General features: G+C 48.1%; 1 protein-coding gene and 1 pseudogene across 9 annotated transcripts; both read right to left on the bottom strand.

Moving 5' to 3' along the window:
- Window positions 1–1,252: 1,252 nt before the first annotated feature.
- Window positions 1,253–15,333, bottom strand: TBATA (thymus, brain and testes associated). 9 transcript variants are annotated; one of them, XM_017854657.1, is made up of 13 exons: window positions 15,217–15,333; window positions 14,614–14,740; window positions 13,333–13,480; window positions 12,950–13,022; window positions 11,817–12,052; window positions 9,608–9,757; window positions 8,575–8,654; window positions 7,163–7,348; window positions 5,210–5,291; window positions 4,236–4,380; window positions 2,537–2,589; window positions 1,719–1,757; window positions 1,259–1,473 (listed from the first exon to the last, which is right to left on the bottom strand). In XM_017854657.1, exons 4-13 carry the CDS (start codon window positions 12,979–12,981, stop codon window positions 1,388–1,390), a joined length of 1,089 nt encoding a protein of 362 aa, XP_017710146.1. In that variant the 5' UTR covers window positions 12,982–13,022; window positions 13,333–13,480; window positions 14,614–14,740; window positions 15,217–15,333; the 3' UTR covers window positions 1,259–1,387. The 9 variants fall into 9 exon arrangements, with proteins under 9 accessions (XP_017710141.1, XP_017710142.1, XP_017710147.1 ...); XM_017854656.1 differs by having other exon boundaries at window positions 12,950–13,002; XM_017854652.1 differs by lacking the exon at window positions 1,719–1,757 and having other exon boundaries at window positions 1,253–1,473; window positions 7,163–7,345; window positions 8,575–8,651; window positions 12,823–13,002.
- Window positions 15,334–24,154: 8,821 nt separating this feature from the next.
- Window positions 24,155–24,499, bottom strand: LOC108516896 (putative 40S ribosomal protein S26-like 1; annotated as a pseudogene).
- Between the last annotated feature and the right edge of the window lie 2,832 nt (window positions 24,500–27,331).

Here is a 27,331-nt window from a genome sequence, read left to right as displayed (position 1 = left end):
TAAAAACAAGGTGGCTTAATGTTGAACATGAAGCTGTTTACTTAACAGCAAATCCCTATCCATCCACTAATCTTGACTGAAGCCTGCTGCACAGAAAAGTTTTGTGTGAATGGAGTATTTGGGAAAACCCAGAGGTATGGAATCCATCTGAGTGAATGTAAGGTAGGGTAGTGTTGCAAGAATAGAATGGAGCCACAATCCATGTAACTAAGTCCACTTACTTCATGATCTAAGCCAGTAAAATAGCAGCTCAGAGCCACAGGGGACCATGACCTTGTAAATCCTCAATGCCTCCTCCCACCCCAATTTTCCAGGGAATTTGCAGAAATGTCATGGAAGACATTTGGACTTCCCAGAGAGTCTTTTCTAGATCTTATGATTTCAGAAATGTAACCACAGCTTTTGGCTAGGATGGGTAAGGCAGTAGAATACAGTTCTGTTTTGTTTTGAATTCAGAGGCGGAGTCTTGCTCTGTTGCCGAAGCTGGAGTGCACTGGCATGATCTTGGCTCACTGCAACCTTTGTCACTCAGGTTCAAGTGATTCTCCTGCCTCAGCCTCCTGAGTAGCTGGGATTACAGGCACCCACTACCATGCCTGGATACCTTTTGTATTTTTAGTAGAGATGGTGTTTCGCCATGTTGGTCGGGTTTGTCTTGAACTGCTGACCTCAGGTGATCCGCCCACCTCAGCCTCCCAAAGTCCTGGGATTATAGGCGTGAGCCACCGCACCCAGGCAGAATGCAGTTTTTAGGAGCAGGGATTCTGGAGCCAGACATCCAGGCTTTGGATCCTGACTCTGCCACTAGTAAACTGCAGGACTTTGGACAAGTTTGACCTGCATGTGTGTAGATATGTACTGCATATAAAGCACATATGTGCTCATCACCAGCTTTTACCTAAGTCGCTGCCTCTGTGGCCAGCACACACAAAAACAGAAACTCAGTAATTGGCAACAGTGATCATTCTAAGGAGGCCTGCATGTTCCCCGACCTCTGCTCTATCCTACCCAGAGTCCTATGTGTCTTAGCTCCAGGAGGGGCAGAGCCCCTTTCTCAGGGTGCCCCAACTGCCATCTGCCCTTCAGTTCTCTAGAACATAAAAGAACCAGGGAAGCCCCAAGTGGAGGTAGCACTCGGGCTTTCCCATGGGAGTGGGGAGTGGGGATGGTTCCGTGTAGCCCAGCTCTCTCCTGGAATCGGTGACCCCAAGCACAGGCCTCCCACTGCTAGGAGAGCAGAACTGTCCTTTCCCAGGGAAGACAGGTTTTATTCAGTAGACTTTTCATGGTAGGGAATCAGGTACTGCTATGAAGGTGGTGGAGACAGAAACACCCCTGAACCCTTAGGGCTGCTCTTGAGCAAGGCAGGGGAAGGTGTTAGGGTCCCTCAGCTCTCTGCCCTCGGCTTCGATGTCTTCTCCTCTGTGTTCTGGCTTGAATGCATCCGGAGGACTTGAGCTTCTCCAATGTACTCTAGTGGGAGGAGAGACAGCAGGCAGGAGAGGACCAGGAAGGTGGGGCCCCCACCTGGGAGCTGCAGGTAGATGTGTGGATGTGTGGATGTGTGAGTGCTGAGGGGGAAGGCCTGAGTCATGCCCAGCTTCTGCTCTCAGCTCTGCTAGTGACTGAGGAGGGAATCCAACCTGAGAGGAATGGAGCGAATGGAATCCAACCTCTCTTTTCAACATCCAAGTAACAAATATCAATGAGATACCTACTCTGTGCCCCTCTGCCAGGCACTCTGGACTCTTGATGGTCTAAACAGGGAGAATAATATACATTGAGGATGTGTTTCCTCTTCTCTCCCCTCCAGCCTGCTGCCACCCCCGCCCTCCACTCTAGTCTAAGGCACTGGGATGACTGCAGCAGCCTCTCCTGGTCTCCCTCACCTATTCTTGTCCCCCATAGTCCATGCTGCACACAGTAGCCAGAGGGGGCAAGCGCACCCTGCTCATAACCCTTATGCACCCATGCACACACCTGGCCTTTACCGCGGGCCAGCTCCTCCCACCTGTCTCATCCCTTCCTTACCACTGTCCCTCACCCAGAAGGCCCCAGCCACCATGGTCTGCTTGCTTTTCCACCAGCACACCAAGAGGTGGGAGCTTTGCTGGTTGGTTCTTCCTAGACTTGGGTAGAGCTGTATCTTTCCTGCTGTTCAGCTCTAGGAGCCCTCTCCCCACCTGCCAGTCTGTCTCACTACTGACCACAGAGCCCTGTTATTCTCCTTACAGTATCTGTCGCCACTCCTCCCCAGGTGTTTTAATTTGTTGTCTGTATTCCTCCTTGCTGGGATATAAGTTCCGTGACAGCAGGAACTTGTCTGAATTCTTCTTCAATGATCCCCAGAGCTCAGCACATCGTGGGTGCTCAATAAATATTTGTTAATGAATGAATATGAATAAGTGAATGAATAGATGAAATGAGCAGCTTCCTTGGGCAGGGACTCATCTCCAAGTTGACTGGAATCCCCTGAGAAATCCAGCCAGAGTGGGCCTTGGTGACCCCCCGAATGACCCACTACTTGGAATCTTACCTGGTTTTTCACTTTTTGAAAAAGGTGACATCTTCGTTTTCTTCGGGGATTGACTGTGACCAAATACAAAGAAGGGGCTGGGAAGGTCATGCTGGAAACCTGACCCCACAGGTGGCAGGGGAGACAGGAAGGTGGGGAGGTGGTGCAGGTGCAGTCAGCTGTCTGCTCCAGGGAGAGGCAAGAGTCACCCCTCCTGGAGGACCAGAAAACATCTGTCCGTGGCTAGCACCCAGGTGGCCTTCCTGTGTCACCCCAGGCCAGACCCAGACTACTGCGGCCCTGCTGTCTGCAGTTAGTTCCACTGGGAAGCAAGGCCCACCTGTCCCTGGAGCGACAAGGCATGGACTCTGCACCAGCCCTTCCCCTAGCCCTCACTCACTTGCTCCACTGCTTTCCTTGTGGACTTCCCTTTGAGTGGGCAAGACAAGAACCCTGCGTCTCAAATGAATTAAAAGTATGAAAGATGCTCTTCTGTCTTGTATTGGGCTTTACATCTCTCCCTGCCTCTTTATGTGCCTGATGTTATTTTCCCTCCCTACAACTCTGGGAGGGGCTTCTTTTGAGAGATGGATGAAGCTGACGATCGCAGCTGGGAGGTGGTTTGCCCGAGGTCACAGTGGAGCCTGTCTTCCTCACTATGCCGTTCCTCCTCTGCTCTCTCAGAGTGGAAGGGAACACCAAGTCCAAGGCCACGCAAGAACCCATGCCTTCAAGAAACCTCAGTTCACCCCTACCCTTGCTTCTTCTCAGCAAGCCCACCCATGCTCCAGACACCCCAAACTTGGCATTCCCCAATTGTATACCTTCTTGACTTCCATGCCTTCGCCCTGGCTGGTCCCACTTCCCAGGATGACCTTTTCCCACGCTTTCATTTGCTCAATCAAATCCTACCCCTACTATCAGTTTTTCCCAAACTGTTGGAAGCACTCAGGTGACTGTTGAAAATACAGGCCACCCTGCTTCACCCTGGCCTGCTACGTTAGAATCTTTAGGGGTCTGCATTTTTAACAAGCTCCCAGGGCGACTCTGAGTGCTGCTGGCCTTGGGAGTCAGTCGGGTTCGAGTCTGAATCCCAGCCCTTGTGCTCACCAGTCAGGTTACTTTGGGAAGGCCATTCTATTGTTCCTGAGCCTCAGTTTTCCCATCTGTAAAATGGAGCTAATACTGCCTCAGTGGGTTGTTGGATGGACTAGAAAACCGTGGAACACCCAGCGGTGTCAGGCAAACTTATTGCTGCTCCGTGTGGCCTTGTTGACTCTCAGGCTCCACTCACCTGCTTTGTGAGGCCTACCCCAGTTTGTAATTAATCTTTCTCTTCCAGCCACCACGGCACTTAGTACTAGTATAAAAGCACTGCCTTCCGTTAGCGTTTTGTCTCCACTCATGTCTTCCCATAGACCAAAGAGCTTCTGAAGGGCTAGATGTGGCTAGACCAGCCCAGCTGGTTAAAACTGACACTGGTGGCCCCCTCGGGGTCTCCCCACCCCTGGCAGTTTGGGGGCTGCTCCTGGCTGTGTCGGCCTTGAAGTGGCTTGGGTAGCACTAGAAGATCCCTGGGGGAGGGGCTGAGCCTCTGCCTCCAGGACAGACTCAGTCAACCCAGGCCCTGGCCAGCACCAGGCTCCCTTCTCCAGGTCCCACTGGCCTCACCTGGGAGGACAGAAGGCTGCAGAAGGGCGGGGGCGGGGTGGGGGCCCACCTGCAGGGTGGCTCTTGCTTCTCTTGAGGAGGTTGGTGCACATCTTGGAGCTGGTTTAGGAGCTTTTCTGTAGGGATGGAGACTAGGGGCTGGGGAAGGAGCTGAGCCACTGCTGTCTGCAGGAGTCCCAGAGCAAGGTCTTTTTCTGAAAGCACAACCCGGGGGCAGAGTCCTCAGCCCCCAGCCCCCTTCCTGCCCCTGTGGTGGGGCCAGAAGCAGGGCCTCCATCCAGGGCAGCTTTCTCTAAGCATCCCACCTTCTGCCCTCGGGTCTCCTCAGGAGAGCTCCCCCTTCTCTCCTGGCCCATGTGTGCAGAGCCCCTAGCCCTTTCACATCCCTGTCCTGCCACATAAGGATGTGTATGCCTTGTGCTCGGCCCTAGCTGGCCCGGCCCTCCTGCCCACCATATCCCCAGGCCCATGCTGGGAAGTCTACTGGGGACGTGCTTTCCTCCTCCTTCTTCTCCTTCACTCTCCTGTCCAGGAAGTCTTCTCCAGTTAGCTTCCTGGTTCTCATCACTCCTCACCCTTCTACTCAGATGCACCCCCCACCCACTGTCCCAGTGTGTCCATGTGTGTATTCATGTGTTTATGTGTATACACATGTGTAGCCCTATGTGTGTACACTTGCCCCTGTATGTGTGGGTCTCCCACTGCAATGTGTGAGGGGCTGTGTCTGCTAAGTACAGTCTTTGGATTTTTTCCTCCCCGGTGTCTAGGCCTGGGGTCAGTGTGAAAGAGGAGCTGAGGTAAGGAGCAAGGGTAAGGAAATCCTGCTGAGGAACTGGGGAGGAGGAAGCAGAGATGCTGTCCAGCTGGGAAGGTTTACTTTGGGGCTAACCAACCAGAGAAGCCTCCGTGGAAGGCCCCCTCCAGGGTGGGAGCTGAGTGACATTTGAGTACTGCAGAACCAGAGATCAAGGGCAGGACCTTGGCAGCCTCCACTGAGAGAGCACTGCAGGGCTGTGTCCTCACCCTTGGGCGGAGCGTAGAGCAGCCAGAACTGGATTGCGCTTAGGGAGTCTGTTTCCAGGATCTGACACAGGAGCTCCAGGACCTGTGGGCAGGAGGCCAGCACATTCCAGCCAGGAGTACAGGCACAGAGTACAGGCACATGTAGGTTTGGAGGGCACCAAGGGGACCCTTCCCCCAAAGTGGGCTCTCAGAGGTGTCTGCTGGGCTAAACTTGCTCCCACGAAGTCCATGCCTTTCCTCCACATTGGCCTTTGCACTTAACAGAGGGCTTTCTCTCACGACAGTCCGGGAGGAAGATTCTTAACCTTCCTGCTGGACAGGTGGAGAGTCCGAGGCCCTGAGAGGGGATGCTAGCAGGAAGCTGGTGGTAGAACGCAGCCTCAGCGGAAGGCTCTGTGGACCCCACATCCCTGAAGCCTGCTTGGCTGGTTATTCTCTAGGGCCCCTCACTGGGAAGCCCAAGGTCAGAGCTGGCCAGTCAGCTCCTCAGAGACACACCAAATCCCACATGCCCAGGGCCTTGGTGTGGGGATTTCAGGAACCCCAAGGTATGCCACACACCAAAAGTCCCAGAGTCTGGGTATGTTGGAAAAGGGGTGGGGGAAGCCCAGAGTGCAGCCTGAGGGGCAGCACATGCCATTTCTGCAAACTGCTCAGCACCGGGTTCCCTCCTGCAGAGCTGTGGGCATGCTTGGCTCCTTGCTGCATCCTCAGCCTTTGACATCTTGCTACCTCTGGGCTCATTTTCCCCTGCGTTCCCCAGTCAGTTAGCATCAGGAAAAGATCCAGCTCTGTCTCAGATGGGCTATGGGGGCTCCCTAGGCCAGACTGCTGCTGGTGGCTGTAGCTATGGCAGGCTGGAGTTGGGGCCCGAGGTGAAAGGTGGAAGCCCTGGAGTCCTAGGGAAGTGAGGCCCCCTCAGCTCTTGGCGGTCAGTCATCCCAGGACCTGGAGGGGCCTGTTGGTTCCCAGCAGGTCAGCCTCATCCTCAGCAGAGTGGAATCTGGGCTGGGCCTCTCCCCAGGCCTCTGTCTGCTTAGGGGCCCACCCTCATCCCCAGATGCCCACCCGCCGTGCTAACCCACCCTGACCTGCCCCTGGGCCCTTCTCCATTCTCCGTATCCAACTTACCTGCCCTGTGCCCCCTCCCCACAGGACCCGAGAACCTAATTCCAGGTGAGGTGAGGCTGCCCTATGGTGGAGAAAGCACCTTAGTCCTGGCTATGCTGCTCCGCCTCAGGGGACCTGGCCCATGGACTATCACTTGGCAGGGCCTCAGCCTCCCCATCCATGGCATGGGGGTGCCAGGCCCTGTCTGCTCTATCCACTTGGCTGCACTGTGGCAAAGTTTCAGAGGGAGTGTGTGCCTGACAGCACTGGTCACAAGGAAGGTGGCAGGATGCTGGCTCTACCTCTGGCCTTTCTTGGAGGACATCCATGCATTTTCACAGGGACCTCTGATGCCTTCACCCACCGGGATGAGGCATGGACTCATCTCAGGCCTTGCTGGGGAAACATGAGCATGGTGGGCTCTGTGCTCACTGAAGCGCAAGCCAGGCCCCTCTCTGAGTGTGGACACTAGGCTGGGCCTAGCCGTCCAGGCTGTGGGGTGTGGCCTGCTGTGGTGGGCAGGACCTCCTTCTTCAACCCACCATTGCAGCTCCCTTCACTAATTCAGCAAATGCCACAGCAGGAAGGGACCCTCGATAGCAATGCGTTCATGCTTCCAGTGGATAGATCACAGAACTAGGGCCCAGGGAGGGGCAAGGACTCACATGGAAACCTAGAGGCAGCAGGGGGTCGTAGCCCTGGCTGCTGGCTCCCCAAGGCTGGAGTTTTCTGGTCTTAACGGTCCTAGGCATCAGTATCCCTGGGAGGGGCCGTGCCCTAAAGCGGTTTGTAGGACTCCTAATATGGAGAGCCAGGAGCCTGGGAGCAGAACTGGGTCCTCACCAGCAGCTCCTGATCCTGAAGGAGGAAGGCCTGGACTCCCTCATCTCTGCTGGAAGACTGACTCTGCTGGCCCTGGTGGGATCTGCGGCGGCCGACAGCCCGAGTGGAAGCGGGGATGAGCCTCCCAGTCTCCGCTGAGTACTTTGCGCCCTGCTCCCGCAGAGGCTCCTCCTCCTCCTCCTCCTGCTGGGACAAAAGTGGCCAGAGACTCCAGGCAGTCAGCAAGAGGGGAGGAAGAGGGCCGAGGAGAAGAGAGGAGCAGGATGCCGGGTCACAATCCCCAGGGCATTTTGCCCCCCATATCCCAGCATCACAGCATTGCCAGGGTCCTAGGGTATCATCCAGCTCTGCCACTCACTCCCTGCCACCTGCCTTAGACCCCCTCCTTGGGCATCCCCAGCCCACTCTCTGGCAGCCAGCCCTTCCACTCTCAGCTATCATGCTCAAACTAGCAAAAACTCTTCCTCCTGAACTCAGTAAGGGAGGGTCGATCGCTGGACGCCTGCAGGTGGTTCTCATTCTTCCTCCCAGGCAGATCCTCCCTGCTGCTCCTCCCCATAGCCATCAGAGATTTGAAAACAGCATCCTGCAGCAAGGGCCCACCGCCTACCTTAATTCCAGCTCAGCTGCCCCCAGGTCTGTCCCAGAGAGGCCTGGGGCCTGGGGCCTCCTGCTCTTGCAATTCTAGTTAAGACTGGTAGTATCCTTCCCCCCATTTTAAAGATAGGAAAACAGAGACGCAGACAGCTTAGCTGAGTTGTCCTGAGTGCCACAGTGAGTTAGCTGTGAGCAGGAATGAGAAGCCGGGCCTCTGCCTGCCCACTCTGGTTGCCCAAGACAAGGGGCAGGAGCAGACTGTCATAAGAGCAATTCCAGTCACCTTTGAGCTGCCTCTCAGGTGAGTTTACTGTTTTATCATCAAATGGCACCCACGGAGTCACCCCTACCATGTTTGAAAACCTTCTGAGATTCTCTGCTCCTTATGTGATTAGATACGAAAAAGTTTGGAGATTAAGAACAAGCTGCTCCTCCCTACATTCAAAGTCTGCACCCACCCCCCTGCCACCTTTCCCATTGCTGCCCACTTATAGCCTGGTTTCTGATGATGCCCTGAGTTTGCCAGCTTTTGAGCTGCTGAGCTAGGTGCCTCTGCTTGGAACTCCTCAGTCCCCTTGTGAACATCTCACTTAGATATCGCAGGCCCCCAAGTGCTGCCTGTCCTAAAACCCCTGCTTGGATTTCTCCACCTAGGTGTGCTCTCTCCCTCACTGTGACCTTTCCCCCGATGTTTGTAAGAATCAGTCCCCTCTACCCCACCTCTGGTAGGCTGAACTGACTCGGGAGGGATCTCCTTATTCAGAGAAGGATCTGTTTCACCTCTTCCCAGACTAGCTCCTGTGTTCCGCACCCACCTCTTTCTTCTTCAGCTCATCCTCCTTGGTGAAGAAGGCCACCCGGGAAGCCAGGTCCTTCAACTCCTTCTTCCAGGCTTCTGGAGGAGGGGACAAGGTCCTGCCAACTGAAGTCAGGGGCCCTCCTCCCCTCCCTGTGCCACCAGGCCTTGGTAGAGGAGTCTGCTCTCCTTCCTGGCCTCCCTGCCTGGATCTTAAAGGGAAAGGGGCAGGCAGTGCCCTGGAGGGAGAAGGCTCTGGATTCACACCATGGGTGGTGGTTGTGGCAGTGGGTGGGGTGCGGGGGTGGGGCGTTGCTTTCCTTCTAGCAAGGGCTGATGTTGATGTCCTAGCCTGTGCATTTCTAGAGGATGCTGGAGAACATTTGGTTACCTGTGCCAAGATGCACATGGTTTCATCTAGTTTGGTCTCTTTTAGGTTCCTGAGGCCAAGACTGAAGCTGAGGAGATACGAATGGGCCTGTTACTAAGAAATCGAACTAATTCCTGGAGAGGGTGGCAAAGAGAGCCGCAGCCAGCCTTCCAAGTCTGTCTGCCCTGCACCGGCAGTCCCAGTCCCTTCTCCAGGATCTCTCCCCTGTCCCCACCAAACTGGCTTCCAGCACCTCAGTCAAGGAAAGGATAACGCTGGGCAGAGTGGAGACCTCTGGAACGCCAAGCCAGCACTGTGGCTGATCGTTCTGGTTGGCCAAGGCCTGAGCACACCAGTTACTAAATATTTCCTATAGCATTCTGGCCTACAGCTGCCAGTCACATGACTGCAGGCTCAACATCTGCTTGCCCTCTGCATGTTATTACTCCTCAAGCACCTCAAATCCAAGCAGGGGTGCATTTCTGCTGGCTAGGACTTGCTGGGTGGGGAGTAATGCAGAGATTAGGCTGTCCAAGGAAAGGGGAGAAAAAGTGGGTTCCCCCAACAGACCTCACTCACCTAAGAGCGATGGCCCTTTCCTTCTGGGCACCCACCCAAGGGAGGCAGCCTTGGGGAGAGGCATGAGCCCCAGGGTAGAGGGAGGTATGGTCCAAGTACCCACCAGAAGAAAGCTGGGGGTTCCGATTAGACTGTGGGTCTCCAATGGGGGCAGAGATGGTTGGCATCCCCATTTGACAGCCGGAAAAGATAGTCGACTCAGGCAAGGGGGCTGGAGAGTCCCTGACGACACAAACAGGCTTCCCGGTGAGATCTGCAAAGGGTTAGAGGCTGTGGGAAGGGAGGTTTAGGTGGACCTTAAGAGCTCCAGGAGGCTGGGAAGAGGCTGAAGGGCAGGGTGATTCCAGCTCCACCTCTTCCAGTAACCACAGGCTGATAGATTATCAGAGCTGGGAGGGCCTTGCAACCACCTAGACCAGAGACCACCTCACCCACAGGGGGAACTTAGAATGGACAGGGGAAGGGCCTGTTCAGGGCCACACTGTGAGTTGGGCAGAGGTGAGACAAGAACTTAGGCTTCCTGGGCCCCTAGTCCCGAGGATCTTCTGATTTCCTATGACAGTGCAACAAACTGCTGATGTGAGTACACAGGGGTAGGTAGGCAGCTTAAATATGAGAATGCTGGGGCAAGGGCATTAAGTCACAGTTCGTGATGGGCAAGGCCCGGGCTCACATCACAGGGAAAGAGATTGAGCCACACCCTCTACAGAAAACTGCTATCAGTCAGCCTGTGCAAGGCTGCATGCAGGGTGGCCTGGAGGTAGTGGGGGCCGTTTACACGTGAGGACCCTTCTGGCTAACCCTGGGTGATTATTATATCAGTATTGATAGTGAGGCTTGAAGACCGGCCTGGTGAGGACCTAGCAGGGCTGCTCTCCCCTCCCTGAAACACTTCCCTTTTGGTGCCAGGACCCCTCACTCTTGTTCTGGCTCACTACCTCTCCTCATCTCCTCTGCTGACTTCTCATCTTCTCAACCTCTTAATCTTGGGGTCCCCAGGGACCTGTCCCCAGGTTTTTCTCTCCTGTACCTACATGGACTCCTTGGTGATCCTACCCAGGCCCACCACTTAAAACACCCCCTCTCGAATGGCTCTCACATCTGTGTCTCTGCCCTGAACACCAGATCCGACTGTTCCCCTGCACCTCCACCTGAAGGTCTAGAAAGCATCTCACGTCACCCACCTCCCACATCCAAGACCAAACCCCTGACTCCCTCGAAGCCTGCAGTGGCCCTTCCGCTGATTTCCCTGTCTCAGTCAATGCACTCCAGTTTCCCAGATGCTCAGGCCAAAAATCTAAGTCGGTCTTGCCTCTTCTCTTCCTCTCACTCCGCTTTTAATCAATCACCGAGTCCTACTGACTTTACCTTCCACATATCTCCAGGATAGAGCCATGGAGTCTTCCACTTCTAGCCCCTGGTCCAAGCCACAGTTAAGACAGAGGCCAGGATGACCTTGCTAAAACATCTCACTTCCGTGCTCTCAGCCTTCCAAGGGCTCCAGCTGATTCAGGAAGGTGGCTTAATGGTGACAGTAGTGGCCCAGATGCATAGCTGACTTGGGCCCACTGTCTCCCTGATGCCTTCTCTGTTCTCCTCTCCTGCTTTACTCCAGCCAGACCAGCTTCTGCTTCCTTGCTGCTGCTCCAACAGAGTGGGAGCACTCTTGCCTTCCGGCCTTTGTTTTTGCTGATATACCTGCCTGAGACATCCTTCCCCCTGCTGTGTGCACAGTTCCTATGTAGTCCTTCACTCAAACGTCATGTTAATGGCCATGTCTTCTGTGACCACCTTTTAAAAACAGCAATCTTCCCACTGCAGCCTGGGCACTTGACACCTTCCCCATCTCCCATCCCTCCCCACTGGAGGTCAGTCCAGGGGGGCGGCCACCATGTCTGTCTTGTTCACTGTTGTATCCCCAAGGCCTAAAAAAGTGCCTAGCCCATAGTTCACACTCAAGAAATATTTGATGGCTGGCTGGGTGGCTGAGTGGCTGACATGGCCTAAGTTAGAGGACTTAGAGAACAGAGCACTGCTCCAGGACAGAACTTACCCCTTTCTCTGATTTGTAAAATGGGAGAACCCAGCAGTCAGGGGAATCCTGTAGGGAACCTGTCACCCACCCTTGGAGGGCTTCTCTCCTGCCCACCAAGTGCAGTCCTGGCTGGGTTCTTGGTAGCCCTGGGATCCTGGCCCCTATCCTCTCTGGGCCCCAGCCTGGAAGTGGGCTCTGCCATCAATTCTTCCTTCCCAGTTCTCAAGACCAATTTGTGATACTCCCTCTGCTCCCACCCCAACCAGCTGGGCCCTACCTTGGATGTGGGTCACATGCTGAGGGTGTGGGTGGTGCCGGGAGAAGAAGGAGTGGTGACTGAGGCGTCCAAAGCAGTAGGTGCTAGGAGTTTGGGGCTTGGGGGTCCTCAATGCCTGGCGGATCCGCTCGAAATCCACAATCCCTGGGATCACCAGTTCTTTCTGTGGCCCACTGTCCCCAGCGCTCCTTGGCTTGCGTCCTGACTTCTTCTCGGGTTTCAGCTTAGCCTTTGGACTGAAGGAGGGGGTTTCAGGAGAAGCTAATGGAGCCTCCTCTGGCAGTGGGCCCACCTGGGCTCAGAGCTCAGTGCTTATGACAGGCCCCTTCCTGAGGAGCTCTGAAATCTGGTTTCCTGGGTTTCACCACCACCCCCATAGCACCAAGCTAGGCCTCCCCCAGAGTCCTTTCCCAACTGGTACAATCCTGTCCTGATTAGTCTTCCTTATCAGGGAGCTAGCATCCATTTGAGGGAACTTAGACTCTTCCAGCACCCCAGTTTTTTCCCAGAGACCATATCTGAAACCAGAAAGAGAAGCTGCAGACCCACCTACTCATCAAAATACCCAGGATGGAGCAAAGTCACCTTATATACATCCCTGGGGATGGGGCTGGTCCCAGCAAGGGCCTGCCCCAAGCCAGGCTATGGATAGCCCAGAGGCCAGCTATAGGCTGCCATCCTCCCGCATGCATTCAGGAGCGGCCTTGGCTCAGACTCAGCGTCCAGAAGCCAGAGCTGAAGCTTAGGCCAGATCAGACCAGCGAGTTCTGTTCCCATGGGGGTCCCTCCTAGGAAAGGAAGAGATGATGCAGCAGCTACTGGGGCTGTGACGCTGAGGGAAGCTTCAAGCTCTATTTTGCTTTGCTGGAGACAAGCCAGCTCAGGTCCTCTGTCCTCTACCCCCACCCCTCCCCTTCCTGAGAACGCTGTGCATCTGCCCTTGGAGGAAGGTCAACATCAGCAAAGGTGGCCCACTCTCCACCAGAGGCCTGCTGGAACCACCTGCCTGATCGCTGTCTGTATGCCCTTCTCACGGTGGCCCTGGCTGAAGGGAGTCCTTTTGGAGTACAGATGGACTCTGGATGTGCTAGGCAAGGTGTGCTGCCCCCGGACCCTCTGAGGACTCCACTGACCTGGCCCCTGAGTTTCCTGATCCATTCTCCATTCGCCTCTAAGGGATCTGGGGCTTAAAGAAACAAAGCAAACCTTCTCTGAAAGTTGCAGTTAGCTGTCCTCTTCTACTCCCAAGTGACAGAGGAAATCACCTGCTGAGAACCCCTGGAACTCCTCTGCTCAGTGCTTCTGGCCCCTGCCCAGGAGGGGCAAAGCCCATTACCTGGGCTAACTTGGGCCTGAGGATCCACTGGGGGGTCTGGCTGACTGGCAGCAGCAGTTCAGTAAGAACCACCTCTCTTGGACTCCTAATCTGTTGAGATCCCCCAAGGCCACCTTTGTCTTCCACCCTGCCCTACCCCAAGCCCTCCTCAGTCAGCAGGGTGGGCATTTGGAGCCTCACCTCATCAGTGGATATTCAGCCAATTGAACATCTGTAGCCATTGTATGCTTTCTAACAGACTAAAGGCCAGTGCACTTAATACTAGTGTTGAAGATGCAGAACAGGAACTCTCACGAACTGGCGGTGGAAGTGTAAACAGGAACAGGCACTTTGGAGAGAGAAATGGTAATATCTTATAAAATTGAGCATTTGCATGCTGTATCACTCAGCAATTTCTTTCCCAGGTATAAGAGAAATTCTCACAGACGTACCACAGGGGCTACTTGTAAGAATATTCATACAAACACCGTTCAAAATAGCAAAAACCTAGTGGCAACCCAAATGTCTGATGGCAGAAGAATGGATAAGTAAGCTGTGGTGCATTCAGACAGTGGGATACTTTATTGCTATGAAAATAAATGAGCCATAAATGAGCCACAGCTACATGTAACAACATGAATGAATCTTATAATCAGTATGAGAAACCTTACAGTTCTTGGTTTTGGGATGTTATATTTATGCAATCCTATTAACTCAATTTGCTTTTTATTAATTACTATTAATAGGCTACAGTATAACAAGATATATGCATTTGAAACAACACAATTGTTGTCATCCACTATATATAATGTGTGGATAATATAAAGTAACTACTAAACTGTATAAATGATGTGTTTAAAAACATATTATTTCTCTTTCATAAGTGGTTTAGTTTATGTGTGTTCTGGAGGACCACAAGTTCCAGAGGACCACATAGCCTGAGATCCTTTCTAAAAATAAAAATTTAAAAGCAAAGCAAAATGATCAAGAACATGCGATAAAATAGCAACAACAGCATCAAACAAGGAAATGCTAAGCACGAAATTCACACAGTGGTTATTTCCAAGGGAAGGCGGGGAGGGGAGGTGTGCAGGAGAAGCGCATGTAAGGAGATATGTTAGTGGTGATGTTCTTGTTCTTGGTTTGGGTGGTGTATTTGCTTGTGTTTATTATATTATTAAGTAAACTAATTAAATGACATAGATGAAAGATGATAGGTGTCAAAACCAAGAATTGTGATTAAATCTCTGGACCTGAATATATATATCTAGCCAAAGTGCTAGGGATGGGGTTGGGACAGGACATCAGTGCATTCTGAGAATTAACCCTCAGAGTCACAGAATCTGCAAGGGACCCCAGAGATCTCCCAATGCCAGCCTTCGTCAGGTAGTGGGATGAGTTGGTGTTGTCTGAGATGGAGGAAACAGGGGAGACTTGCTGAGGTCACACAGAAAGAACCAGAGCCCAGGCAGTCTGACTCACAGTTTGCTGATCTTTTCTCTCCTTAAAAGGAAGCTTCAGACATCCTTGATGTCAGGGACTAGGCTCTAGAGTACTTAGATGCTACAATCTTGAGAACAGGGTATCTGGAAGCCCCAAATCCTCCTGCCTGTGGGAAAAAGTACTCTTTAGAACAGAGACTTGCAAATGTGTTTGGCTGTAATGACAGTAAGGAATTCTTTATGTCATGACCCAATTCACACACGGGTTTGTATGTGTGTGTGAAACTAAAACAATAATATCCTGAAGCAATATTTATCAGTACTACATATGATGCACACTGATATTTTTACCCCATTTTTGGTTTCATTTCTTAAATGTTCGATATGATCCATTAAATTGATCTAATAAGCCATCGGGGGTCATAACCCACAGCAGCTGTAGAGAGGCCGACAGGGACTCTAGTAGGCCAAGCCTGCCTTGTCCAGAGCTTTCTGTCCCTGCTGTCTGTCCCTGGGGCTCCAGCTGGCCAGGCAGAGGGGCCTGAGGGCTCCCACCAATCCAGCCACAGAACTTCCCTTTCTACCTCTGCCCTTCTGGGCTCTCCAGTGTCCATCTCCTCTCCCAAGAGGTCCCTGGACTCACCAAGGCAGTGCCCGCTACAGCATGTGTGTGAGAAGCCCTGCTGTCCCAGCAGGAAGGAACAAGGGGACAAATTGAGGGGAAGGCTGTGGGTTCTGTGTGCAAGTCTGCCTGCTTTGTGACAGTGACCTCAGTGGTTGCTAGGTTACCCCTTTCCCACAACTCCAGAACCTCTGCCCAGCACCCCTCTACCACACCCCTCACCAGTCTCCCCCTCCTGGAAGGGTAGACAAGGGCTGAGGACCTTCTGTCCCTCCTGACTTCGTCGCTGCTTCCCATCCAACACTTTCAATGGGGGCAAAGGGAGAGAAGGAGAGTCTGGGGCTGGTTTTAGCCAGCGAGCAGCGGACGGAGGCGGAACACTGGCAGAGGGCCGTTGGTGGGCTGCGTCCCAGCTTTGTCAGCCCTACCTGGCCTGCTCCCACCACACAGGGGTCAGCTTATGTGCATCCTGGTTCTGGGGGCTCATTCTCTGGGGGGGGTGGCTCTTAGAAGGAGAAAAGGTGACAAACCATGTTACCCAGAGGGACCCCAGTCCCTCTCTCTGCATGATAGCTGGGTGGGAAGATTCTGGGCTTTCATTTGGACAGGTGTTCTAATCAGATTTCAACATCCCATAGACCTGTCACTTTGGGTAAATCACCTGGAATGCCACAGATGCAAAATAGTGGGAAGAATCCTTGCTTCGAGTCCCTATTCTGCTACTTCCTAGTTGTGAGGCCTCAGACAATGCACCTGCCTTCTCTGAGCCTTAGTTCCCACATCTCTAAAATGGAGATGATGATACTGCACTTATTCTCACAGGATGTTTGAGAACATTAAGTGAGTTGATAAATATTAAAGTGTTTCAAACAGTATCTGCCCCAAGTATAATTTCTTACTATTATTGCCTTCTCTGGGTCTATAAAATGGGATATACTCGCCTACTTCTGTGGTTGTTCTGAAGACAAACTAATGGAGGTGAAGCCCTTAGTCATATGTCTGGCACACAAGAGATGCTCAAAAAGGATAAGAATCATCATTATTATCGGTAACTTGATGGTGGTAGTGGGATGAGACCTTCATCTGAGAACTATCTTGGATAGTTCACTTTATTTCTCTGAGGCTCAACTTGGACACCTGTCAAATGGGGGTAAGGATAGTTCTTGGCCGACAGGGCAGTAACTCGATCAGATGCTGGGAAGGGTGTAGACAGGCTCTGTAAACTATGGGAAGGCTTGCAGATAGTGCCGGGTGCTGTCCCTCAGAATGATGGGGTGGGCTTTTCCCAGGGCCTTTGCTGTCAGCACCCCTGGCTTCATACTGGTGCTCTGAGGCTTCCAGACTCTGTGTCTTTTCTCTGGGGAGCAAGAAAAGGAAGGTGGGTAGCTAGAGGCAAACCCAAGCCCTTCAAAAGTTCTGCCTCTCTGGCTAAGGGGTGGGGATTCATACCACTATGGTGGCCCCCTGAGGGCTGGCCTCTGGGTCTTGGCCTACTCCAAATGCCCACTCATCCTTCTGCAGGTCAGGATGTTCCCTGGCTTTTTCTGGGCCTGTCTCTGCAGGAACAAAGTGAGTCTTTTGAAATCATACTGAAAACCCCCTGTTCATACTTCTGGGCATCCTGGCAGCTGTGAAGATAGATGATATAGCATTTGGGAGAAGAGAGGCTTTCTTCCCCATGACAAGCCACTCTTCCCTCCTGCTTTCAGCACTCTTGGGGCATTTCCCACCACGTGAGCTGACTCATCTGAGATGAAAACCCACTCTCATCCTCCCCACTGGTGCCTTGTAATGCTTCAACTATGTTATTTACAATCTAGCATGGGAGTCTGCATAGGGATTGCAGCTGGGGGGGGATGAAAGTGTTCCTCAGGAAATGTCTTCAACACTGGTTTGTAAAAGAAGAGCTGAGGAAACTCTTCTGACTTCTTTGTAGAGTGTCAAAAACTGGAGAGAGATCTGTCAGCCTGGGAGTGCTTTGAGGTACAGTCCTTGGCCTGGATGACTCAGTTACAGCAGAAGCAATATAAACTTCATGGAACACTCCCTATGTGCCAGGCACTGTGCCAACCTCTTAGATATATTACCTCCTGTAATCCTATAGATGGGGAAATTAATGATTAGAGAAATCTTTAGTTATTTGTGTTGCAAATATATTCTCTCCTTTGTGTCTTGCTTGTCTGTGTCTACATGCAGTCTTTTGAAAAAATAATTCCTAATTTTAACATAACCCAATTTATCAATTTTGTCCTTAATGGTTAGTGGGTTTTGTGTCTTAAGAGATCTTTGCCTACCCAAGGTTATGAAGATAATTCTCTTTTATTATTTTCTGAAGATTTACTGTTTTGCTGTTCACGTTTAGATCTACAATCAATATGAAATTGATTTTTGTGTTTGGTGTAAGATAGGGGTCAAAATTTATATATATTTTTTCCATATAAATATCCATTCAACCCAGTACCATTACTTAAAACATTGTCCTTATCTCTGCAGTACCATCTTTATCAAAATTCAAGTATTCATATATGTGTGGGCCTGTCTCTGGACTTTCCATCTACCATTGTGCCAACACTATATTCTCTTAATTACTGTAGCTTTAAATACATCTTGATGTCTATATAAGTGGTATAAGACTTCCGGCTTCGTTTTTTAAGATTGTCTTGGATATTCTAGTTCCTTTGTCTTTCCATGCAAATTTTAGAATAATCTTATTGACATCTACAAACTTTTGTTTAGATTTTATAGGAATCAGGTTAAACTTCTGTATCTATTTGGGGAGAATGGACGTCTTTACCATGTTGAGTCTTCCAGTCCATGAACATGGTATGTCTCTCCATTTATTTAAATCTTCCTCGATTAATTTAATCAGCATTTTATAGTTTTCAGCATAAAAGCCCTGGACATGTTTTGTTAGATTTTCACCTATTTCAGTTTTTTTTTAAAGGAACTGTAAATAGTATGATATTTTAAATTTTGATGTCCATATGTGCATTGCTAGTATATAGAAACACTATTAATTTTTGTATGTTAGTTTGTATCCTTCAACCTTGCTGAACTCGCTTGTTAGTTTCTGGAGATATGTTGTAGATTCTCTGGAATTTTCTGCATAGATAATAATATCATATCATCTGCAAATACGGACAGTTTTCTTTCTTTCTTTCTTTCCAATATATATGCCTTCTCTTCTCTTCTCTTCTCTTTTCTTCTCTTCCCTTCCCTTCTCTTCTCTTTTTTTCTCTTCTCTTGTTTTACTACACTGTCTAGAACTTCCAATACTAAGTTGAATAACAGTGGTGAGAGTGCACATCCTTACCTTGTTCCTAATCTTAGGAAATAAACACAGAGTCTTTAACCATTAAATATAATGTCACCTGTAGGTTTTTTATATATACTCTTTATCAGGTTAAAAAAGTCCCTCTCTATTCCCATTTCTCTGAGCGTTTTTGTCATAAATGGGTGTTGAATTTTATCAAATGCTTTTTTTCTGCATCAACTAATATGATCATGTGATTTTTCTTCTTTTGCTTGTCAGCACATTTATTTTTCAAATATTGAACTAGCCTTGTATCCCTGGAATAAGCCCCACTTGCTCATGGTGTATAATTCTTTTTATATATTGCTGGATTCTACTTGAAAATATTTTGTTAAGGATTATTGCACCTATATTTATGATGAATATTTATCTGTAGTTTCCTTTTTGTACTGTCTTTCTGTGGTTTGTGTATCATCAGGATAACACTAATTTCATAAAATGAATTGGGAAGTGTTACCTCCTTTTCCATTTTCTGGAAGAGATCGTGTAAAATTGATGTTAATTTTTCTTTAAATGTTTGCTGGATTTCTCCAGTGAAACTACCTGGGCCTGGAGATTTATTTTTTGGATGTTTTAAAATTGAAGATTTAATTTTCTTAACAGTTATGGGACTATTCAAGAGATCTATTTCAAATTGGGTGATTATAATAGTTTGTTTTTTCAAGGAGTTGGCCAGTTTCTCTTATGTTGTAAAATTTATTTGTGTAGAGTTGTTTTGTAATATTCTCATATTATCCTTTTGATATCTGTAGAATATGTAGTCACACCTTTATTTCATTCCTGATACTATTAATTTGTGATTTCTTTCTCTCCCTTTTCTTGCCAGTCTTGCTAGATAGAAGTTTGCCAATTTTATTGATGTTTTCAAAGAACCAGCTCTTTTTTTTATTGATATTTTTCCTATTTTTTTTCTGTTTTCAATTTCATGAATTTCTGCTCTTATCTTCATTATTTCATTGTGCTGCTTGTTTTGGATTTATTTTGCACTGTTTTTTACAGGTTTGTGAGGGGGATGCTTAGATGATTGGTTGGACACTTTTCTCTCTTTCTTTTTTTTGGGGGGGGATGGAGTCTTGATCTGTCACCCAGGCTGGAGTGCAGTGGTGTAATCTAGGCTCACTGCAACCTCTGCTTCCCAGGTTCAAACAATTCTCTGCCTCAGCCTCCCTAGTAGCTGGGATTACAGGTGCCTGCCACCACGTCCAGCTATTTTTTTTGTATTTTTAATAGAGACGGGGTTTGACCATCTTGGCCAGGCTGGTCTTGAACTCCTGACCTCGTGATCCACCTGCCTTGGCCTCCCAAAGTGCTGGGATTACAAGCATAAGCCATCGTGCCCGGCCTCCTCTTTTCTAATATATGCATTTAGTGCTATAAATGTTCCTCCCAGCATACTTTAGCAGTCACCCACAAATCTTGATGTGCTATGTCTCCATTTTCATTCAATTATTATGTATTTTAAAAATTTCCCTTGAAACTTCGTCTTTGACCAACATGAATTTTTTTAAAGAAGCGTGTTAATTTCCAAATGTTTGCAGATTTCCCTGTTATCTTTTTCATTTATTTATTTTTTAAAATGTGACAGGGTCTCACTCTGTCACCCAGGCTGTAGTTAAGTGGTGGAATTACAGCTAACTGCAGCCTTGACCTCCCAGGCTCAAGTGATCCTCCCACCTCAGCTTCCCAAGTAGCTGGGACTACAGGTGTACATCACCATGCTTGGCTAATTTTTGTATTTTTTGTAGAGATGGGGTCTTGCCCTGTTGCCCAGGCTGGTCTTGAACTCCTGAGCTCAAGTGATCCACCCACCTTGGCCTCCCAAAGTGCTGGGATTATAAACATGAACCACCATGCCCACCCTCCTGTTATCTTTGTGCTATTGATTTCAACATTGATTCAATTATACTTGGGGAAGGTACTCTATATTATTTTAATTATTTAAAAGTGTTGAGGTTTGTTTTGTAGCTCAGGATGTGGTCTATGTCAGTGTACATTCTATGGGCACTATAAAAGAATGTGTATTCTGCTGTTATTGGGTGAAGGGTTCTATAAATGTTAGTCTATTGGTTAAAATTGTTGTTGAGTTCTTGTATATTCTTGCTAATTTTTTGTCTAGTTCTATAAATTGTTGAGAGGGTTATTGAGGCTTCCAACTATAATTGTGAATTTGTCTATTTCTCTTTTCAGTTCTGTCAGTTTCTTCACACATTTTATGACTCTGCTCTTAGGTGCACATACATTTAGGATTGCTAGATCTTCTTGATAGACTGGTGCTTTTATTATTATATAATATCCTCTGTGTCTCTGTCATTTTCTTTGCTCTGAAGTCTACTTTATCTGATATTAATTTAGCCACTCCCTTCCTTTAATTAATGATTGCATGATTTATCTTTTTTCATCATTTTACATTCAATGTTCCTGTGTCATCATATTTGAAATGAGTTTCTTACAGACTGCATAGAGTTGTATCAAGTTTTAAAATCCGCTCTACCAATTTATGTTCTTTTTTTCTTTTTCCTGTCTCACTGTGGGTTTCTTGGACATTCTATTAAGAATTCCATTTTGATTTATTTACAATGTTTTCCAGTGTATCTCTGTATGGTTTTTTAGTGGCTGCTGTAGGTATTTTATTATACATTATATTAGATATATATATATATAAAATGTATCACAGTCTACTGATATCCTTGTTTTACCAGTTCATGTAAGGTACATAAGCTCACTTCCCTTTATGTTCCTTTATCTCCCTTTGTTGATAATTGTTTCAAATATTTCCTCTACATACATTTAGAGCCATATCAAGTAGTGTTGTAAGTTTTGCTTCAACTGTCAAACACAATTTAGAAATCTTAAGAGAAAGAAAGTCCACTGTATTTACCCATATTTTTACTTCCTGGGCTCTTCCTTCCTTATGTTCCAGACTTTCTTCTATTATTGTTTCCTTTCTGTTTAGAGAACTTCCTCTAATCATTTTTTTACAGCAGATTTGTGCTGGGTGAGGTGTCAGAGCCCCTACATCAGGAAGTGGTTGACTTACGGGCTGTTAAGAATTTACCGACAGCAGTATTGATTTGAAAAAGGCAAGTTTGATTACAAAGAAAGAATGCTGCAGAGGAGTGCAATGGGGCACCTCAGCAAGAGAGGACTGAGCACATCAAGGTGGATTTTCCTTAGGAGCATTTATGGACCTTAAGGTGGGAGTTTAAGGGTCATTTGGACAATATTAGCCACGTAGGTCATGATAAATGATTACATGTGTTGACATTTTGGTGCCCTAATGTCAGGAAGGGTTGCACAGTGAGTTTTGGCATGGCATTCTGGAGACGTGTAGAATTTCTATTTACTTACAATTTTTTTTTGAAAGAGACCTGGAACCAGATGACGACTTTAGGTACTAGGGAAGTTTAATTATTTCTAAATTTCCTAGATTAGGAGTTTGCCTCCGAATAGACTGTTTGATGCTCACCGGGTGGTCTTCACTTCTTTCACTATACTTCTACATTCCTCAAATAAGGAGTTTTTTTTTGTCTCTGGGGCCTGCTCAAAGCTCACCAGGCAACTTTTGCTTTCCTCATTTTTCCCCTGACAAATATTTTGGTCAAATATTTGACCCTCTATATTCCCCCATGCTCGTGTCTACCTGCTGCCTACTGGGGTCTCAAGAAAGGGAAAATGCCACAGTGAAAAGGGGCATTGAGTCCATCTGGCTAATCCCTACCGAAAGGGAGCATTGAAGGTATAGGTTATGTTTTTCCCTTCCTTGCTCTCTGTCATGAAGGGAATGAAGGGAATGAAGGGTCATGGAAAACTCATTCATGAAGAGGTGGGGAAGGTCAGATACCATCAGGAGGCCGGGATTGGGATTACATAGTCATCTATAGGTGAAATTGTTGTAATCTGAAAGATATAAAGTTAATGAGATATAAGTTAAACTCAAAAAGTTTAACTTAAAAAGTCAGGGACAAAATTTTAAAAGAAGAATGACAAAGAATAAAGGTCCCAGGAATGGGAGAAGCCAAGTGATTTTTGGAAACCAGTCAGTAGAGGTTTTAGCCTAGTCTTGGTTACTTTGGGAAAGTGTGTGCAGCCATTTGGCTTGTTTGAAAATTTCTTGGACCTTAGTTTCCACTTTTGCAGATGCATTAATGTAGGTGTAACAGGTTTTCTTGATGACAGCACTGACTCCTCCTTGTTCAGCTAGGGGGTAATCTAGAGTTTATCTATTATTAAACCCTTTCCTGCCAGTGAGTGTAAAGACTTTTCTAGTGCTGATAGACTTGTGTCAGTTTCTGCTAAGGCTATTTCAAGGGAGGTGGTAAGTTCCCATATTGAGATTTCATGGTAAGTAAAAGGGTGAAAGTTGCAATAGCTCCCACAATTCTGGCCACACTAAGTCCTAGGGCCCTTTATCTTCCAGAATGGAATTCTGAATTGGAAGTTATGTTCAAGACACTGATTTGGGTATGAGCTATTGTTGCCAGAGTACAATCACCATAATGAAGAGAATTATTAAGAAGGGATAGGGCTGAAGTTTGAAAAGGGCTTAAATAATTATTAGCAGTGCTGCAAAGTCATGAGAGCCCAGGTGGGGCAGGTAATATATTTTTGAGGCTTCTTGGACTAAGAGGGCCACTGTTGCTAATGCTCTTAGGCTGGGGTGATGGGGAATGACCTTTCTGGGATACTAGGTCTAAAGTTTTCAAAAAATATGCTATAGGGCACTTAAAGGGCCCTAGATCTTGGGCTAAGACTCCCAAAGCGATTCCCCTTCATTCGTGTACATACAAAAATAAAGGCCTAGTCAGATCTGCTAGGGCTAAGGCTGGGGCTAAGATTAAAGCCCGGTTTTAAGTGTTTAGAGCGTGCTTCATAACATTAGTCTAGGACAGAGGTTGCTCCTCAGTTCCCTTGAGGGATTCACATAAAGATTTTGCTATTAATCCAAAGGAAGGAATCCATATTCTGTAAAACCTGGCCATACCCAAAAAGGATCAAAGCTGTTGTTTATTTCTGGAGTTGTCACGTTTAAGATAAGATTTTTACAAATGCTTGAGATGCTCTTTGTACTCAAGGTTAAAATAAGACCCAAAATTGAACCCTTTGTGTGGATATTCGTACCTTAGAAGGAGATACTCTGTAGCCACAGTCAACAAGTTTATTTAGTACTAATATTGTATTTTGGTCTAAAACAACCTTGTTAGGACTACAGATTAGCAGGTCATCCACATACTGGAGTAGACTGCTACCTGGGAGAAACTGCAGGGTAGACAGTGTTTTAGCTAGGGCCTATCCAAAATGGTGGGGCTATCTCTGAATCCCTGGGACAGAATTGTCTAAGTTAACTTTGAGCTAGTTGAGTATCTGAGTCTTGCTATTCAAAAGCAAACAAAAATTGGCTGTCTGGGTATACAGGAAAGCAGAAAAAGGCATCCTTAAGATCAAGTACAGTAAACCAAGCTGTGATGGAGAGAATTTGTCCAAAAAGAGTGTAAGGGTTTGGGGCAATAGGATGAATAGGAATAACAGCTTCATTAACAATTCTAAGGTCCTGTACTAGTCATTAGGAGCCATTTTTTTTTAAGTACAATTTCCATTTTAGTTTTCTCCGGAGAATAGTCTGTCTTCAGTCTTTAAGGACTCAGCTCCTTACATGGGGTTTGGTGGGGGTCATGGGGCAGCACCTACAGGTCTAAATCAGGGTGGGGGTGTTGGGTCCTTGCAGCCTTCACGAGATTGATTTCGGACTACTTTGCTGTGAATTGCACAACTCACACAGTAATGTTGCTTCACATACTGCTTGGAAAGCACATAGGCATTGAAGACGCTTGCTTCAGAAATGTCCCCGACTGCTGCGGGCTCCATTATGTTTCGAATGACAGATTTCTTAATAGACTTGTCCTTGGGCACGCATCAGGCACAGTTCATGCAGCAAATAGGCTGCATGTGGCTGTGGTACTTTTTGGCGAGACTGTTGTTCCTTTTCTTTGTCATCTTGGAGGCACGGACTGGAGAGAGGACATCTGGTTTCTTTACAGCTAAAATGGGAGTGTTGCAAGGTGAGTTGCATGGGTGCAATAATCCGTGGGTTGAAAATTTTGTTACTAGGGGCTGTAACCCTTTTTGTGCTTGTAGTTTCAAGGGGTATTGGGGGGTTCTGGGGGAACTTATTGGGATTTTAAGCTGAATGATGATGAAGGCAGCTGATATTGAATGACCAGAAATAAAAATATTCCAAACCTCAAATGGCACTTGTTTTAGAATGTAAGGTTCTATAGACTGCAGTGGTTCTTTTGGTGAAGTGTGAGTTAATACAGCTGCTAGAAGATGAGGTCTTAGCTGTAAATTCCTTGTAACTTTGTAAGTCGCAATCTAACAATGAAACGGGATGGCTTGGCAGGACTAAAAAGAAGTGGGTGGGTAAAGGAATAGGCTTCCATTTTACACTGGTTTGTGTACTTTGGTGTGTTTTTTAGTGGCTGGTAATGGTTTTTCCTTTCCACATTTAGTGCTTTCTTCAGGAGCTCTTGCAAGGCAGGTCTGGTGGTAATGAATTCCCTCAGCATTTGCTTGTCTTTAAAGGATCTTATTTCTGCTTTGCTTAGGAAGCTTAGTTTGGCTGGATATGAAATTCTGGGTTAGAATTTCTTTTCTTTAAGAACGTTGAGTTTTGGCCTCCATCTCTTCTGGCTGGCAGGGTTTGTGTTGAGAGGTCCACTGTTAGTCTGACAGTTTTCCGTTGGTGGGTGACCTGGCCTTTCTCTCTGGCTGCCCTTAACATTTTTTCTTTCATTTCAACCTTGGCGAATCTGATAATTTTGTGTCTTGGGGGTGATCTCCTCATGGAGTGTATTTCTGGAGTTCTCTGCATTTCCTGAATTTGAATGTTGGTCTCTCTTGCTAGGTTGGGGAAGTTCTCCTGGATGATATCCTGAATCATGTTTTCCAAATTTGTTCCATTCTCCCTCTTTCAGGTACCCCAATCATAGATTTGGTCTCTTTACAAAATCCCATATTCCTTGGAGGTTTTATTCATTCCTTTTCATTCTTTTTTTCTTTATTTTTCTCTGCCTGTGTTATTTCAGAAAGATAATCTTCAAGCTCCGAGAGTCTTTCCTCTGAGAATCTTTCCTCTGCTTGGTCTATTCTGCTATTAATACTTGTGATTGCATTGTGGAGTTCTTGCAGTGTGTTTTTCAGCTCTATTAGATCAGTTATGTTCCTTTCTAAACTGGCTATTTTGGCTGTCAGCTCCTTCATTGTTTTATCATGATTCTTATCATTATTTACCCAAATAATGGGTTACAACATGCTCTTTTAGCTCTTGGTTCTCTTAGTATTACATACTCCTTTAGCTCAATGAAGTTCCTTTCTATCCATGCTGAAGCCTACTTTTGTCATTTCAGCCATCTCAGCCTCAGCCCAGTTCTGAGCCCTTGATGGAGAGCTGCTGTGGTCATATGGAGGGGCACTCCGGCTTTTTGAGTTTTCAGTCTTTTGGCTTTGATTCTTTCTCATCTTTGTGGGCGTATCTACCTTTGATCTTTGAGGTTGGTGACCTTTGGACAGGGTTTTTATGAGGTCTTTTTTTATGTTGTTGTTGTTTTCTGCTTGTTTGTTTTTCTTTTAACAGTCAGGCCACTCTACTGTAGGGCAGTCAGGCCACTCTACTGTAGGGCAGTCAGTCAGGCCACTCTACTGTAGGGCAGTCAGTCAGGCCACTCTACTGTAGGGCAGTCAGGCCACTCTACTGTAGGGCAGTCAGGCCACTCTACTGTAGGACTACTGTGGTTTGCCGGGAGATCTGCTCCAGACCCTCGTTGCCTTGGTTTTTCCTGTACTGTAGGTATCACCAGTGAAAACTGCACAGCTGCAAAGCAGCAAAGATGGCAGTCTGCCCCTCCTCTGGAAGCTCCATCTCAAGGGGTTACTGACCTGTTGCTGGCCTAAATGCACCTGTAGAAGGAGACTAGAGACCCCAGTTGGGAGGTCTCACCGAGTCAGGAGGAAGCAGTCTGGGCTGGGCATGGTGGCTCACCTATAAACCCAGCACTCTGGGAGGCCAAGACAGGCAGATCACCTGAGGTCAGGAGTTTGAGAATAGCCTGGCCAACATGGTGAAACCCTGTCTCTACTAAAAATACAAAAATTAGCTAGGCGTGGTGGCCCATGCTTGTAATCCCAGCTACTCAGGAAGCTGAGGCAAGAGAATCACTTGAATCTGAGAGGCAGAGGTTGCAGTGAGCTGAGATCGCCACTGCACCCCAGCCTGGATGGCAGAGTGAGACTCTGTCTCAAACAAACAAACAAAAAAGTATCAGTTACTTTTTGCTGGTTGCTTTTTGATAGAGCAGCTATGCTCTGTAGGGGATCCCTTCAGCCCCCCATCGATTTGGGCTCTCCAAGGCCCACAGGCTGGACTGGTTTAGACACTGGAACAGCCAAGGTTGCAGCCTGCCCTGCCCCCTGGGTACTCCATCCCAGGGAGAAATTAGAACTCTGTCAGCCACATAACAAAGGCAGGGGTGGCCAGAGGCCCCCGTTGGGAGATCCTGCCCAGTACGCAGAGATGAATTGGAGTCCTGCTTAAAGAAGCCGTCTGGCCACACCTTGCCAAAATAGCCTTGTCATGCTGGAGAACCGCCTCTGCCCCTGTGGGTTTGGACTCTCCAAAGCCCATGGGCTGCAATGGCTGATTTGTCTAAACAACCAAGGGTGCAGCCCACCCCTCCCCCTGGGCACTCTGTCTCATGGAGAAATCAGAGCTCTGTCTGTAGAATACGTGTGGGAGGGGGTGGCTGGAGGCCTTGGCTGGGAGGTCCCACC

This window comes from Rhinopithecus bieti, unplaced genomic scaffold (assembly GCF_001698545.2).
Source record: "Rhinopithecus bieti isolate Rb0 unplaced genomic scaffold, ASM169854v2 scaffold_36008, whole genome shotgun sequence".
Taxonomy (NCBI): domain Eukaryota; kingdom Metazoa; phylum Chordata; class Mammalia; order Primates; family Cercopithecidae; genus Rhinopithecus; species Rhinopithecus bieti.
Note: the sequence above shows the minus strand (reverse complement) of the source record. Positions and strands in the feature narration are given on the sequence as shown.